This window comes from Neopsephotus bourkii, unplaced genomic scaffold, assembly GCF_033783945.1.
Source record: "Neopsephotus bourkii isolate Nb327-2 ecotype Australia unplaced genomic scaffold, CSIRO-AGI_Nbou_v1 NB_107, whole genome shotgun sequence".
Classification (NCBI taxonomy): Eukaryota; Metazoa; Chordata; class Aves; order Psittaciformes; family Psittacidae; genus Neopsephotus; species Neopsephotus bourkii.
In genome coordinates, this window is record NW_026900624.1 from 2,867,083 (window position 1) to 2,881,314 (window position 14,232).

The 14,232-nt window shown below is 37.6% G+C and overlaps 1 protein-coding gene across 1 annotated transcript in view; it reads right to left on the bottom strand.

The window, feature by feature from the left end:
* Positions 1-14,232, bottom strand: part of VWF (von Willebrand factor) — a 132,919-nt gene that overhangs the window by 1,955 nt on the left and 116,732 nt on the right. The window contains exons 47-50 of the mRNA XM_061358144.1: positions 9,653-9,769; positions 6,647-6,745; positions 5,336-5,464; positions 3,581-3,620 (exon numbers count right to left, since the gene is read on the bottom strand). Coding sequence (XP_061214128.1) covers positions 3,581-3,620; positions 5,336-5,464; positions 6,647-6,745; positions 9,653-9,769 — 385 coding nt within the window. The remainder of the gene's footprint in view (positions 1-3,580; positions 3,621-5,335; positions 5,465-6,646; positions 6,746-9,652; positions 9,770-14,232) is intronic.

Consider the following 14,232-nt stretch of genomic DNA (forward strand, 5'->3'; position numbering starts at 1 on the left):
GGGGAGGGATCAAAGGTGGGGGATTAAAGGGATTAAGGTGATTTCATGTGGAACAACCATGGGAAAATGGACATATAAAGGTATACAGGGGGCTGGTTACATGTTAAACAGCTGCTGCTCCATACTTTTGCCTGACGTTGTCCTACACTCGATCTGCAGCTTGTTCTGTCTTTTTTATTGAACTCTATTTCTAACTACTTGTCCTGGGTGGTGGACTCTCTGTTCTGTGTGGATGCGCATGTATGGAGGTATAACTGCCAGAAACTAGAACTGGACCACAGGTCATAGGGCCCATAAGTCTAGGTTAGCAAGGATGCAGGACCAGTTAGTGGACAGAGTGAGTGCCTAAGACCACTAAGAACCTTGATTCTGCACAGCCAGAGATCCGGATGAAAATGCGGGTGCTCTTTGTGTGTGCCAGTTTACTTTGTATGTATGTGAAGACTGTGAATGAAAAACTCTGATACTTGTTTTCCAGTACTTTTGGTCTTTGTGTTAGGTAAATGTTCGCTGTGTTTTTTCCACCAAATGAGAAATGCACACAAGGCAATAGGTCTGGATTTGTTATGTGTGCAGGGTGCAAGCTCAGGGAATCTGCTGATCCGTCTTTGTGAAGTGACGTTGATTTGCTATAATCTATTAACTGCAGTAGTTGACAGTGACTGCTCCTCCAATTTCAAAGGGAATCTTGTAATTGACCTGCTTAAATATGGACTAATCCAGAATATTTTGTTCTGAACACTCTTGACTGTTTTGGTCCACATCTAAAGACTTGTGAAGAAGCTAATGCTTTTTTAAGTGAATATTTTACGCACTGCAAACATTTCTTTGTAGTGTCAACAGAATGCTATGCCTCTGTATAAAGGCTCCTACTTTTACTTATTTCTAGCTAAGCAGTGGAATTTCTGTATTTATCAGAATACTGAAGTATTTTTTCAGGTACTACACAACAGCTTTGTCTTCTCTCCTTTCAGCGAGCTGAAGGAATTCAACCAGCCAACTGCACAACTAACTAGATACATAAATTGGGGAGAAATGTATATATCTTCCTAGCAGCAAACATAGCTTTCAATACCTTTTCCCTTGGAATGTCAGTACCAAATTGGCTCTGTGCCTTGTTAAGGCTTTACATTTCATATTTAAAAAAAAAAGCTTGAAAAGTGTTTCTGGCTCCAGGGCTGGAACTCTCAGTTCTCTTTGAATGATTTCATCACTTCATTTGATAAAACTTGCCCACCTGGAAGGATTACACAATTGTGTCTGCACAATTGAAAAGTCCAAACAAAATAATTGTCATCAGATTCAATGCAGCTTCGTCACCTTCTTGATCCTGACTTATCAACTTGTTCTCAAGTTACTGCTCTACCTTATTTTGTAGATTTTGCCTCCTTTGCAAAGGCACGTGCCTGTAACAATGAGATATGCAATTGAGATGAACAGAGAAAAGAGGTGAGAAGCAGAGATGCAACTTCTTTGTTAAGTGGGAAAATAGGAATACCCTTTGCAAATAACCAAGTCCTTTGCTAGTACCACAGAAATCCAACAAGAAAATAAGCCTGTTCACTTATATGTACCTATGTAGTTAAAAACTGGAGCAATGCCTCCAGACATACTAACAAACTCCAATAGCCAGGGCATAACATAGAAAGGGAAAGTGGCTTAAACAGCCTTTACTCAAAGCTGTGTTGGACTCTATTGAACCAAAGGCATCACCCTGAACTGTGCTTTGGACTTGTGAGAACAAGTTCAAAGTTCTTAGCCAAGTTCTTTACGGTACCGACTTGTCTGAAAAACTAACTCAGTCAAGACCTGGGAAGGAATGTAACCTATATCTAAGTCTCTGTGTACATGAGATATTAATTATTCTCTTATTTGATTTTTAAGAATAATTATTCTGGTTTTACGGTAGTTTTCCCAAGCCTTGGTATTCCCTGTAAAGTGTGAAACAGACTGCATGTTGTTACTGAGTGCCCTTATAGAAAGATATAAATACAGAGGAAAGAGAGTTTGGTACCTACATGTGTTTGATTCAATGTGTTAATGACAGTACTTCAATTGATAACTTATGGTTAGTAGGCTGAATGCAGTATGTTGGCTTTTACATTATGAAGGGCCCTGAGTAGAAAAGCAAATAGGAACAGGACTCTGCTGTCACAAGGGACTTTTCAGTTTTGAGCTACATCCAAGTGAATATCAATGAGAATAATGATTTGAAAGCCCATATAATATGAGCATTTTTAGGCATGCAATATTTCACTTAGATCAATTAGCTTTTTCTGCTGCAAGGAGGTATCACTTCTAAATCACTATAATTGCTAATAAATATATTTATTGAGCAGTACTCATTTGGAACTGGGTTTCTCCTTTCACCAACTGTACTGATAAGTGTTCTCAATTAGTAGAGCCTGCCCACCATCCAGTCATTTAAATCTTAAAATCTGTTTTTGTTAATAAATAATATTGAGTATACCTTACTTGAAGCCTGGTAGATTAATGCTCTCTTAACTAAATTACCTGTGTGAGCCATCTGATGACAGTCTATCTTAATAGCTTTCTGACTTCTATTTCTTAAGCTGGACTCAGTGATCATACAGACAGGCAAAGGCTGTAAACTCTGTAGGAGTTAACATCCTTCATCACGGGTATTATTACAGCAGTTACTGTGCAAAGTGGTGATGGGCTGCTATGCTGGCCATCTTTTATTTATTAGCACACGTATAGAGGGAAGGAGGAAAAAAAAAAAGGAAGAAAGAAAAAAAACAAGGTCATAACAGAACACAGACAAGATATTGATATTCTGACCTTAAAAGAGAATATCAACATTTTGGTTTGTCATTTGTTTGGGGTTTTTTAAATGAGCTACAGCATTATTAATTTTTTACTTACATGAGAGAAAACTGAGAGGTTGTCTGCTCACAAAAGCATCAGATATTCATTTTAGAAATGAGAACCCAACCCTGCAATCCTTCTTCAGGTAAGCAAACCCTTCCTGCCACAGCCTGAGTGACATTTGGATTATCTACACAATGATGCATGAAATTAAGAGTTTCTGACTCCTACACTGCCAAATTTAAGATGCAGTCAGGCTGTTCAATAGGAATGCACATTTGACAAGATCTCCCGTACCATTTTTTGATGATTACAATAGCAAAACCCAATCATAATTACGTTACTGTCACCAGGGGTTTTTTGCTAAATTCATTTTAAGTTGATTGATTATTCATGAAGTGGTTGCCGCTCATATTCAGTATCAGGTTATGTGGCTTGTCAACCTGTGTGTGTGCAATACTGGTCCTGTTATGTTTAGGTGACCAATAAAATAAAACATTCATAATTAACATCTGCATAAAACAGTATCTATTTCTTTCTAAGCAGTTGTGAATACTGTCAAAACACGTGTTCCAGGGGACAAAACATGACAGAGTTTCCCAATCAGAGGGAGGACTTGTTTGGTAGTTTATTTTAACCACATTGCTAAACTCCATTTCATTAACCTGCATCTTATGCAAAATGTAGCTTCTGACACAGTAGCTTACATTCTCTACAGTTTCCATACAAAACTTTGGGCTTATTTACTTACATGTGTCGCAGCAGGTATTGCCAATTTTTGCAATTCTACCCTAAAACAATAGAAAAAGAAGATTTCTATTTTGGCACAAATTATGCATATCTCTTCTGCTGGAAGAATATAAAGGGATATTTAACATGGGGTATTAAGAGAGAAAATTGTATCTCTATATTGTACAAAAATGGAAATTGGCATTAGTAATCACCTAATTAGTAATTATCATCTATTTGTAACCACACATTTTAAGATTTTTGAACTTGCCATTATGTTTGTTGATAGCTGATTAGAAATAATTGACTATATTATCAAGTTCAATATCTGAAAATATTGCTAAGACCTTACATTAGGAGCTTTTTGAAGTAAACATACTGAATACAGATAAATTTCTGGAAACCAGAGTGATGAACCCAATAGCATCCAATTCTTATGTCTGTTTAAGAAAGGAATTTAAACAGTCCCTTTTGATTTTTTTAGCAATATAGATGAAAGCCTATTCCACAACAGATGAAAATGTCCAGGCAAATCATCATAAAATTTCATATCTGTCAAGTTTTAACAGCCAAAAGGTTTATTTTTCTTGTTTCATTACTACCATGTAGACAGTAATTCTCAGAAATATACGTATGGTGGAAAATTGCTGAAAACCCATAGTGTAAAGAAAAACCAAGAAATATTTATACTGCAAGGTGATGCCACTGTCACACTAAGCACCTGAACCATGGATACTTTTTTAATTAAACCCCCTAAACTCTTCATCTGTAACTAGATGAAACCCACTAATTTTATAGGTGAAATAGTTCTGGGTTTTGGATGGGAGGAGAATAAATGTGGTTTGGGAAGTTCTGGTTAAAAAGTAATCTATTCTTCTTTGATTTTCAAGACCTTTAGAATATGATAATAATCCGAAGCTTGTAACATAACCCAGCATTTTTCTAAATACTTGTTTGTATAACAAAACTGTGTGCTATAGCGATTTCACAAAGAAATGCACTGTAGGAGCTTTATTCTTCTTGTGTTATACATACAAAATCCTCCATTGTGCATGCAGAGAGAGGTTTGGGTACAAGCTTTGTTAAAGGTTTCCTGCTTCCTGCCATGCTGAAGAAAATGGAGACAGGTGGAAATAAACGTCTGTGTGATGCTAGATGAGCAAAAGCAGGACCCCATGTCCCACATGCCGACATGCACTCTGTTTCTTGCTGTACAGCTAACCTCAAACCACAGGAAGAATGGATGGACGTGTTGAGGAGAGGTTTTATTATACCATTAGACCAAATAACTGCAAATGTGGAAGTTTCAGCTCTTTCTACAGCACTGTGAAAATTCCTTTCCCTAACCTCATAGGAGGGTAGAGAAAAACATCTCAGCATGTCATATACATACTCATAGGAAACAAGGGGGCGATCCAACTGTTTTCTCAGTTTGTGTAATTATGGGCACAGTTTTACTCTGGATACCAAACTGAAAACCTTGTTAGAATAAACAGTTTCTTATGTTTGCTGTTTCACATGGAACAGAATTACTGCAAGCTCAGCATCCCCCCTACAGTATAGTCCCATATAAACCCAGCATATATTTTAAAATAAAATAAAATTAAAAAACCAAAAAATTCTGAATTTCAAAGAAGGTTCAAATTCAGTTTAGCCAAGGTGCTGGGAGAAGGTTGGGGTTTCCCACCCTAATATACGTAAGGTACCTATATACAGAACCATAAACATGACAGTGTCCATTAGGAAATCTGGAAATGGGACCCGTTTCACTACTTACTCCTTCAGCCAAACATCTTCTGGAATCAAATGGAGGACAGCCAGTGATTCTCCTTTCCCAGATAAATTCCCCTTTCTCGTTTACTTTACAGGAGTGACTATCACAGCCATCCTGAAGTGATTCATTTGGCTGTAAAGATAAGGGCTGTTAGCTTCACAGAGAAACAACATGGGACAGGAATATTTCAGAAAACTGTACAACCTGACTATTCCTCTACTGATATTTCAGTTAAGGTACTGTGATGGTGAAGCTTTTAAAACATAGAAATATTTAATAAACAGAATTTTTTATCAACAAATTCATCATCTTCTATTTACTTCCATAGCCAAATTTATTACAGCTCAGTCACAGCTTCCAAAACCCACCTCTTAACAGGGAAAAAATTCCATTAACTCACAAAAGAAATGTGTTTAAGTGAGAACCTATGAATCACCTTTTAAAGAGCTGTATATATGAACATTTAACTGCTGGCTGAGTTGGGAGCTTCTTTAAAAAACACATAAACCCACCCTCACATAGAATCATTTAGGTTGGAAAAGACCTTCAGGACCATGAAGTCCAACCATAAACCTGACACTGCCAAATCCACCACTAAACCATATCCCTAAGCACCACATGTAAAAGTCTTTTAAATACCTCCAGGGATCGGTGATTCAACCTGGGCAGGCTGTGTTCAGTGCTTGATAGCCCTCTTGGCGAATGAATTGTTCCTAATTCCAATCTAACCCTCTGCTGGTGCAGCTTGAGGCATTTCCTCTTGTCCTATCACTTGTTGCTTGGGAGAAGAAACCAATCCCCACCTCGCTCCAACCTCCTTTCAGACAGTCATAGGGAGCAATGAGGTCTCTCCTGAGCATCATTTTCTGCAGACTAAACAACCCCAGTTCCCTCAGCTGCTCCTTGTTCTCTAGACCCTTCATCAGCTTTGCTGCTCCTCCCACACTCTCCCCATCTAAAACTTATCTCAGGAATGGAATAAAAGAAAAAGTTATATACTGTTATATACAGCAGACAAGCTGATGGGTTTTTACCAGAAAAATATCCATGACTGTTTAAGAACCTATATGCTGGAAAGATTTTTCAAAATTCACATTTGCAACTTTAATTATAAATTTCTCATTTTAAATGAGGTTTTTAATTTCCTCTGTGTAGTTGTTTGAGCTCATATTCCTGTTGAAGTTCCTTGATATTCACGCTTGCAGATACATCTAGAATGTCCCTCTAGAACCAAAGAGGAAAAAATGCCTTTTCCTTGGGCTCACCAAAAGTCTGTGCTACATTTACACATAAACAAAAGTGCTTAAAACTTACCTGAAGGTATTTAAGCCTTCCATCTCTTAGCCTGATGCCACATGAAGTTGGCACGCATTTTCCACAGCAAGAGCCAGAGATTTCCTGCCTTCTGTAATTCTACAAGGTAAAGGACATTTTTTCTGGGTTTATTTTGTCCTAAACATGCTTCCTAACACTTACTTCAAGAAAGATTTTAGGTTTTGGGTTTGGGTTTTTTTGGGTGGTTTTGTTTGTTTGATTGTTTATTTTTTTGTTGTTGTTTTAATTCAGTGGACAAAGTGATATCTAGCTTTTTAAACAGTAGGACTAGACTAGTTTAATCTAGTTAGTTGCATACTTTGGGGAAGGTTTTTTTTAAAGGCTAGTATTAATCTTTGTAGTGTTTTATTATACAGTATGGAGGGAAAATTATTTCCAAGTATAAAGAGCTTCCTTTGACCACTAAATTCAATATTCTTTGACTATAACAGTTGCAAGGTCAGGTCCACTAAATAACACATGACAATAGGAGAGGGTAAGAAGCTTACTATAATGTTTTGAATGAACTACAGTTTGCATTTGTGGTGTGCAGGAGCTTCTTTGTAAAGCTAATGAATAACAGACAGGGCAACTTGGAAAAGTAGCTTGAAGTGCTTGGACTAGGAGAAAAGGATAAGATGGTTAGTAAGCAGTAGGCAGGGAATGGGGAGAATAAGGCTGAGGTGGAAAATCTGGACTATGGAAAAAAAAATGGCTTGATAAAACAAGGAAGTAAGAAAAGCAGCGGAGAGGGTATGATGGAATAAAATAAAAAGGAGACAAAGAAAAGAGGAATAATGAAGACCCAAAAATGGCACAGAAAGTCAAAAACACTGGTGGTGAAAGATGTATGGGAGAATGAGCAGCAGTAGATGAAGAGGAAGAAAGATATAGAGTGGATAGTGGAAAATAAAAATCAGAAAGGAACTGAGCTAACACATGAAGTGTCCCACAGTAATGTCTCCAGCTGCTACACATAACCAACAGCTGCTTATGATGAGCTGAACATTTTTAAGACAACAAACACTCTGGTTGAGTGAAGGCATGCATGTTATCCATATGTTTTTTATAGATAAAGAATTTGGGGAGGGTGGGGGGGGTATTATTAAATCACTGGAATAAAACATAGTTCATTGTTATTTAAGTAACTTGCTCTACTAGCAAAAATGTAAGCACCTAAAGTAGGTCTTAAAATGACCAAAACAAATTACCCTGATGAGCAGAATATGCTGCACTTGGCTGCACTTCAGTGACCAGTGCATTTATTTTCACAACTTCAGCATCCAGTAGAAAGCAGGTGCTCCTTCAAGAACATATACTCTTAACTCATGATTTTATCCATTATGAAGACATCTCTTTTAATCTGGGCGTATCATGAAATCAGTGACTCTGAGACAGGAAAGACCCCAAGTATGTGTATGAATTCCACTGGCTTTTGAGTGATGAAGACATTCTGTATGTTATTTGATATTTTTCTCCCCTCAAGCTCCACAGATTCATTAAAGTGGCTATAAACACCTAGACTTGCCATCTCCCTTGGGTAGCTTCACATCTCCTAAACACAACTTCACAGTGCTTAATAAGCCCAACTGGAAATTGTCCTTTCCTCAGGGCTGTTAGCTTAGTCTGTATTTTTGGGTCAGGTAGGGGAAAGAAGTTGTTTGGGAACTGTGTGAGTGGTCAAAGAAGCAGGAGAGGAATATTTCCGCACTTTTTTAACATGTATTTTATTGATTCCTCTACCTCTAATTTCTACAGCTGGCTTCTTGCATTGAAAAGCAAGAATTTATGTTTGTGCATTTTTACATGGGAATGTGCATATGCACACGTTTCTGGCCACAGATTCAGTCTAGTGTATCTGGGTTTCTTCCATTGATCTGCCAGGTTATATTCTGTGGCAATGAGGAAGATGCTCAGCACTGAGCTTGGCCATTTATTTTCCTTTCAGAAGCCGGTGTCTATAATCATAACTACAGGAAGGGTAATATTAGGGTCCAGAACTACATTGTCCTTTCCAGTTCTACTTGGGGATTGAAAAGTGGACTCATTCAAAACTTTCCCCCTTTTTTTTGCAGGAACCCTATCAATGTATGTCTCTGCTGAATTTCAACTGGGAATCCCATATCATCATGTTAGAGATGTGACTTTTTGATACAATGGCCACACTACTTGCACAGGCCCTGAGTTTGGCTGGGCCCATTGGGCTCCATTCTTTATCCAGGGTAAGACAGAAGAGGAAAGGGCATTTAAGCCTTTTTCTGTGAAACTTAGGTGCTGGTCTGTGCTTTTCTGACAGAGGGAGATTAATCCAGCCTCTGCAGCTTTCTTAGGTCCCCTTCCACTTGAGATATTGGTGCTAAGAAAGAAAACTACATGATTGAACAGAACTAGTCAGGCACTCTGGTCACGCTGCTGGGCAGCAGAGTACAATGGATGCTATTTGCCTCTGACTTTCTCAGCCAAGCTCATTCATTTCAGAAGATGGCAGCAAAGCAGCAGCAAAGACTTCAAAAAGGCCAGTGGAACTGAAGGGGTCAATCACCTTAAATCACCTAAGGCATGGCTGGGAAGCAGACAATTGTTATTGAGCCCAGCTATTAGACAGTTTAGAATAGTCATAGGAAAGCTCTGAAGTAGAGATCTGGCTAAGCTGCTGGTCCCCAGAGGGACAGATAGGAAAGGAGACACAGCAGTTTCTGTTGCAAATGATTTGCCAAACCTTATTTTGTCCTAAAGGTAAGTAGTCTAAAATGCACAATAAAAATGCCTGTGGACCTGAACACTATGAAACAGTACCTTTCAAACACTGTGGATTTAGATCACATTTGGTATATGTAGCCTAATTCAGGAGAAGAATACAGGGCCATGACTCCTCAGAAAAACTTGAGGAAAGGCAACAGGTCCCAGAGCTGTACAGAATATAAACTAATATGTATATACAGCTAAGAATACGACCTTCCTATGCGACACATTCTTAACCAGAATATCCAGGCCACTCACACTTACCACTGGACATGGTTCACAGTTTAATTTTGTACATGTCAGAGTATATCTCAGAGAAGGTGTTGACTGAAGGGTGCAGTGACAGGTTGTGCATTGATCCACCATCAGGCGTCTCCATGGCTGAAAGATTAGAACCAGTTTGTTAAGTCAGTGACATTCTCTTCAGCATAACTCATATAAATGAGCAGTTTTATCTAGGTTAAATCTCTTTCATTAAATCTTACATTGCAATTCTTGCAAAACAAAACAGTAAAACAATGCCCCCACATTCCAGAGACCCAAATTTTTGCATATATAATTCCAGAATAAGCAGCATAACATGAGGATATTTTTCAAGTAAGCCTTTTAGAATTCCTTAACCTGTGAAATGGCATTGGCATTTCTTACCGCGTTGCTTACAAAGCTAGCAAGAGAGGAATCTGTGAAAGTGATGAGAAAGATTTTGTCAAAAGCTATCCTGGCTATGTGTATAGGTGGTTGCCATAAGTTCATTTTTCCCAAGTGCAGTGAATTGGTTTGCCAACAAGTTTTTTATTCTTGAGCCATTGCTACCCACAGATCAGTGACAGAAATTATTTGCTGTTGTTCCTGTAATAATACTGCTTAGAATTTCTAGAGGCCTAAAAGATTAAAATTAAGAACAGATAAACAAAACCATAAACAGGATTACTGAGTGAAGAACAGAACCTGTTCATAATTGCAAGCAAAGCAGTGGCTGAGCTGGGACACAATTCAAATTCCCTGAGCACCTTGTTTGCTGGATTGCACTATTTTTCCAAAACAAAAAAAAATAACATTTAAAATGTAGAGCAAAAATGCCAAACTATTAAATGGAAAACAAAAGGATGTGGAGTTCGTAACTGTATTCCTAGCACTGAAAGGAATTCTAAATACGAAGTCCTTCTGCTTCCCAAACGTACAACATTTCATTTCAACCCCAAAATAACAAGTCACAACGGTTGAAGGGATAAAATGGGAGGAGTCACATTGATGATTTTCACAAAGAGCTTCTAAAACCTAATAAATAAGGTAAACAGACTGAATATTGCTAGGTTATAAAAGCTTTAAATTGTGCTCCAAAAGTCATTTAAATGTCCCTGTTGACTTCACTTGGAAGAAGAATTGTGCCACACTGGTAAACACTCATGGAACAAATGGAGCAAAACCAAGAAGCTGGCCAGAGTAACAGTGTAAAGGTAATAAATTTATGAGTAGTTAAGAGTCAACACTCTAACATATACACCGAAGGATAAACGTTCTTATTAAAGAATTTTAATTACATTCTTAATCTGCACTCCAGCACAGCAGAGGTCCTCAGGCCTCAGTGATCTAATATAAAGCACCAGCCAGAGCAATGATTTTTTTCTTGGTTTGTGGAGGTCTAGAAAAAAAGATCCTCCACATACAACATGATGGAGGTAATAGTACTGATGGGGTGATCCCTGCCTTTAGCAGCTCATCTTGATACCTCAACACAGGACTCTTCAACTTTATTGGTTGAACATTTTATAGTGAATATCAGGTCACTAATCTTGAGGATTAAAAGACATTAGCAGATCAGGCACAAGGACACACCAATAACATTTTCCTATGGGAGAGGGACAGATAGCAAATGACATACAAAACTCCAGACTTCTTCTTAACTCTTAACATTGGAAAGCATTCAGACACTAGAGCAATAGTTCTATTACACACTAGAGGCCTCTTAAGGGCATTCGGTCCACTGCCACTAATAGCACTTTACTGATTAGTAATTCCACACATGCATGTTCATGTCCACACAAAAGCCTTCCAAGTCTGGGAGATGCCCTTGCCATATTGACCTGTTTCAAAACATGGTTGGGTTTGTTCTGTTTACAATCATAATCATACTTAATTCCAGCCCTCTAGAAGTAAATGCTTATCACAGAATGCTTCAGTAACTCTAGGGTTTCACATCATGAAGAAAGGGTTTTATAAAGCCACAACTGATATTACAATTGATGTCCTCATTGGATCTTCTCACAGTTATAACATTCCAATTAAATACAAAAAAGATAAAGTGGAATATATACCAAAATCACTATTACAGGAAGGAACTTAGGGCTTACTAGAGACATGTTGAAACTAAATCCTCACACACAAGGGCTTTGAACTTTCAGAGGAAGGTCTTGCCTTGTTCCAAAGTTTGCATCACAGCTTCGTTCTGTAATATTTATTTAATGTATTTGGGGATCAGCATGCAAATGGCTTTAACAATGGCTTTCTGTGAACAAACATAGCTTAGCATGACAGAACTGAATGAAATAATGGATTGATACATCTTTTTTCCTTTCTATAATACACCTATCATGTGTTTTCTTGGCTAACTTTAAATGAAATGTCAACATCTGCTGCCCCTGTGTTAGTCAGTGCAACCAAATTAACCTGCATAGAGCCCAGATCTACTCAGATCTCCTTTAAAAATGCCACTCAGTAAAAGCCTGGGAAAACAGATGAGTGATACAGATAATCCTTTTGGTAAATACAGCCACCTGCTTGGAAGTCTGCAGTTAAAGCCCACAGCATTGTTAAGAACAGCAGAGTGAATGCAATACACCAAATTACTGGAATATAATATTGGTAACCAGATACAAGACAAAAATGTAAAGGGATTAAGAACACAGTCAGTGAACAGAACTGCAGTAAAAGACTCAGAACTTGGAACTATTTAGTGAATGAGTTAATGGAGCAAAGTTTTCCCTTGATATAAAATGAAACTTGAAACCTATTCTTAAAGGACCCAGAATAAAGGTTTTGAAATCCAGGAAGTATAAACTTCTGTGGACACTATGTCTTCCTTCCTGACCAGAACTCTGGAACAGTCATTGAAGTAGAGAAGAGTGTAAGACATGGTTGTAGTAACGCCAGCTGCTCAAAAGCTCTCAAACATACAGCGAAGAAGCTGTATTATATGCTAGTAAACTTATAATAAGTTATTAAATTAAGCTGGTCTAATTGAAAAGAAAATGTAATTAAGACAAGTCCTACTATAAGCTAGATATTTCTTTTTAAATCAAAATGGCCACTTTGCTTAGAAATCATTTATGATTATATCTCAACTCGAATTTCATACTTTCCATCCTGAGAAAATATTTTTCTGACTGCGCTGTTGAATGCTAACTTCAGTAAAGCTTGACATTTGCAACAGCAAGAGCACAGAAGTCATGTAACAGCTGGGGCCTACCTACACCCTCAAGATCTTGCACAGGCAGTGTTTGATAAAATGATTAATTGTCAGGAAATACAACAAGACATTTTTAAATCTGCATTACATGGAAAAAAAAAAAAAAAGAGACAGCTTTTATACATGGCCAGATAGCAAAGAATGAGTCAAAATGTAGTTTTCTGTCATCTGAAACACTTTCTGAATTCATTCTAAACTGGGAAAATCTTATTAACATAGGAATTTTTTTCCATATTGTAGAAGCTGAAACATTTTAAGTCTGCAAAATATGAATACTTCTCATCTTGCCTTCAATATGACATTTTATTTCAAAATTTCCTTATGCTTTAAAGTATTTTAAAATATTTTTAAACACTCAAAAATAGAACAAAGATGGGACAGATCAGGGAAATATTTTGCTGGAAGAGAAAAAAATTTGTTGTTCATGAAAGAAACTTTTCTGCCAGATAGAGTATATATACATATGTATATCCTATGTAACAGAAGGTGGCAGAAGCTAGCGTTTACTATACTGCATGACAGTCTCTACAAGAATGGTCTTTATAAAATGCCACAACTAGTTTTGGCAAAATACTATAGATGAGACAAACAGAGGAATCAAAGAGAAAGAAGAGGATTTTAGATTTCGCCACTTTTAAGCCTTTCTCCCAGTTTTCTGACAAGAAAGGCAGAATTATTCCCCGGATTTAATTCTACAGGGAAGTAGTCCCCACACAGAATGACACGAGCTCATGACAGGAGCTCTAGCAAACTGATAAACTTACACCTTTCAACTAAAAAAAATCAAACACAGAAGAAATAGATGGAGAAATGTTCTCTCTGCCATACCTCAAAAGCCCAAACAGATTTGGGTAAACTTATCTTTTAAATAAATGAAAAAGAAAGAAAGACACACATTGAAAATGCAGGAATACATAGGTTAGAAGTTAGGTTAAATGACTAAAGAGGACCTGTTTCCCTGGGGAATGATGAGAATATTTTGAGCTCTTTGACACCAGAGGTGCTGCCAGAATATGGATTTAGGAAAACAATGGACAATTGACAGAGCTCTCCAAAGATAAATTCGGCATAAATGAGATCAGATGCTTAACTCCCATCATTCCCACTGTCATGGGCTGGGTTAAACATGTCTTAATCTATCCATTAAATGTGCAGTTCAGAAAAAAATTTCTCTGAGGGCATATCAGCAGAGATCTTGAAAGGCAAAAGAGGTCAAACAGTGAGGAAGCTCAGCTTTCCTGTTCCTGCTAATAGCCAAGGAGGGATACCCCTCCTTCCACATAGGTGGAGCAAGACTCTCCATCCTTTTTTAATCTGTGTTATCCTCTAGGTAGAATGTGGGAAGTTTTTGCTTCCCTGAAGTGGGCAAGGATCATAT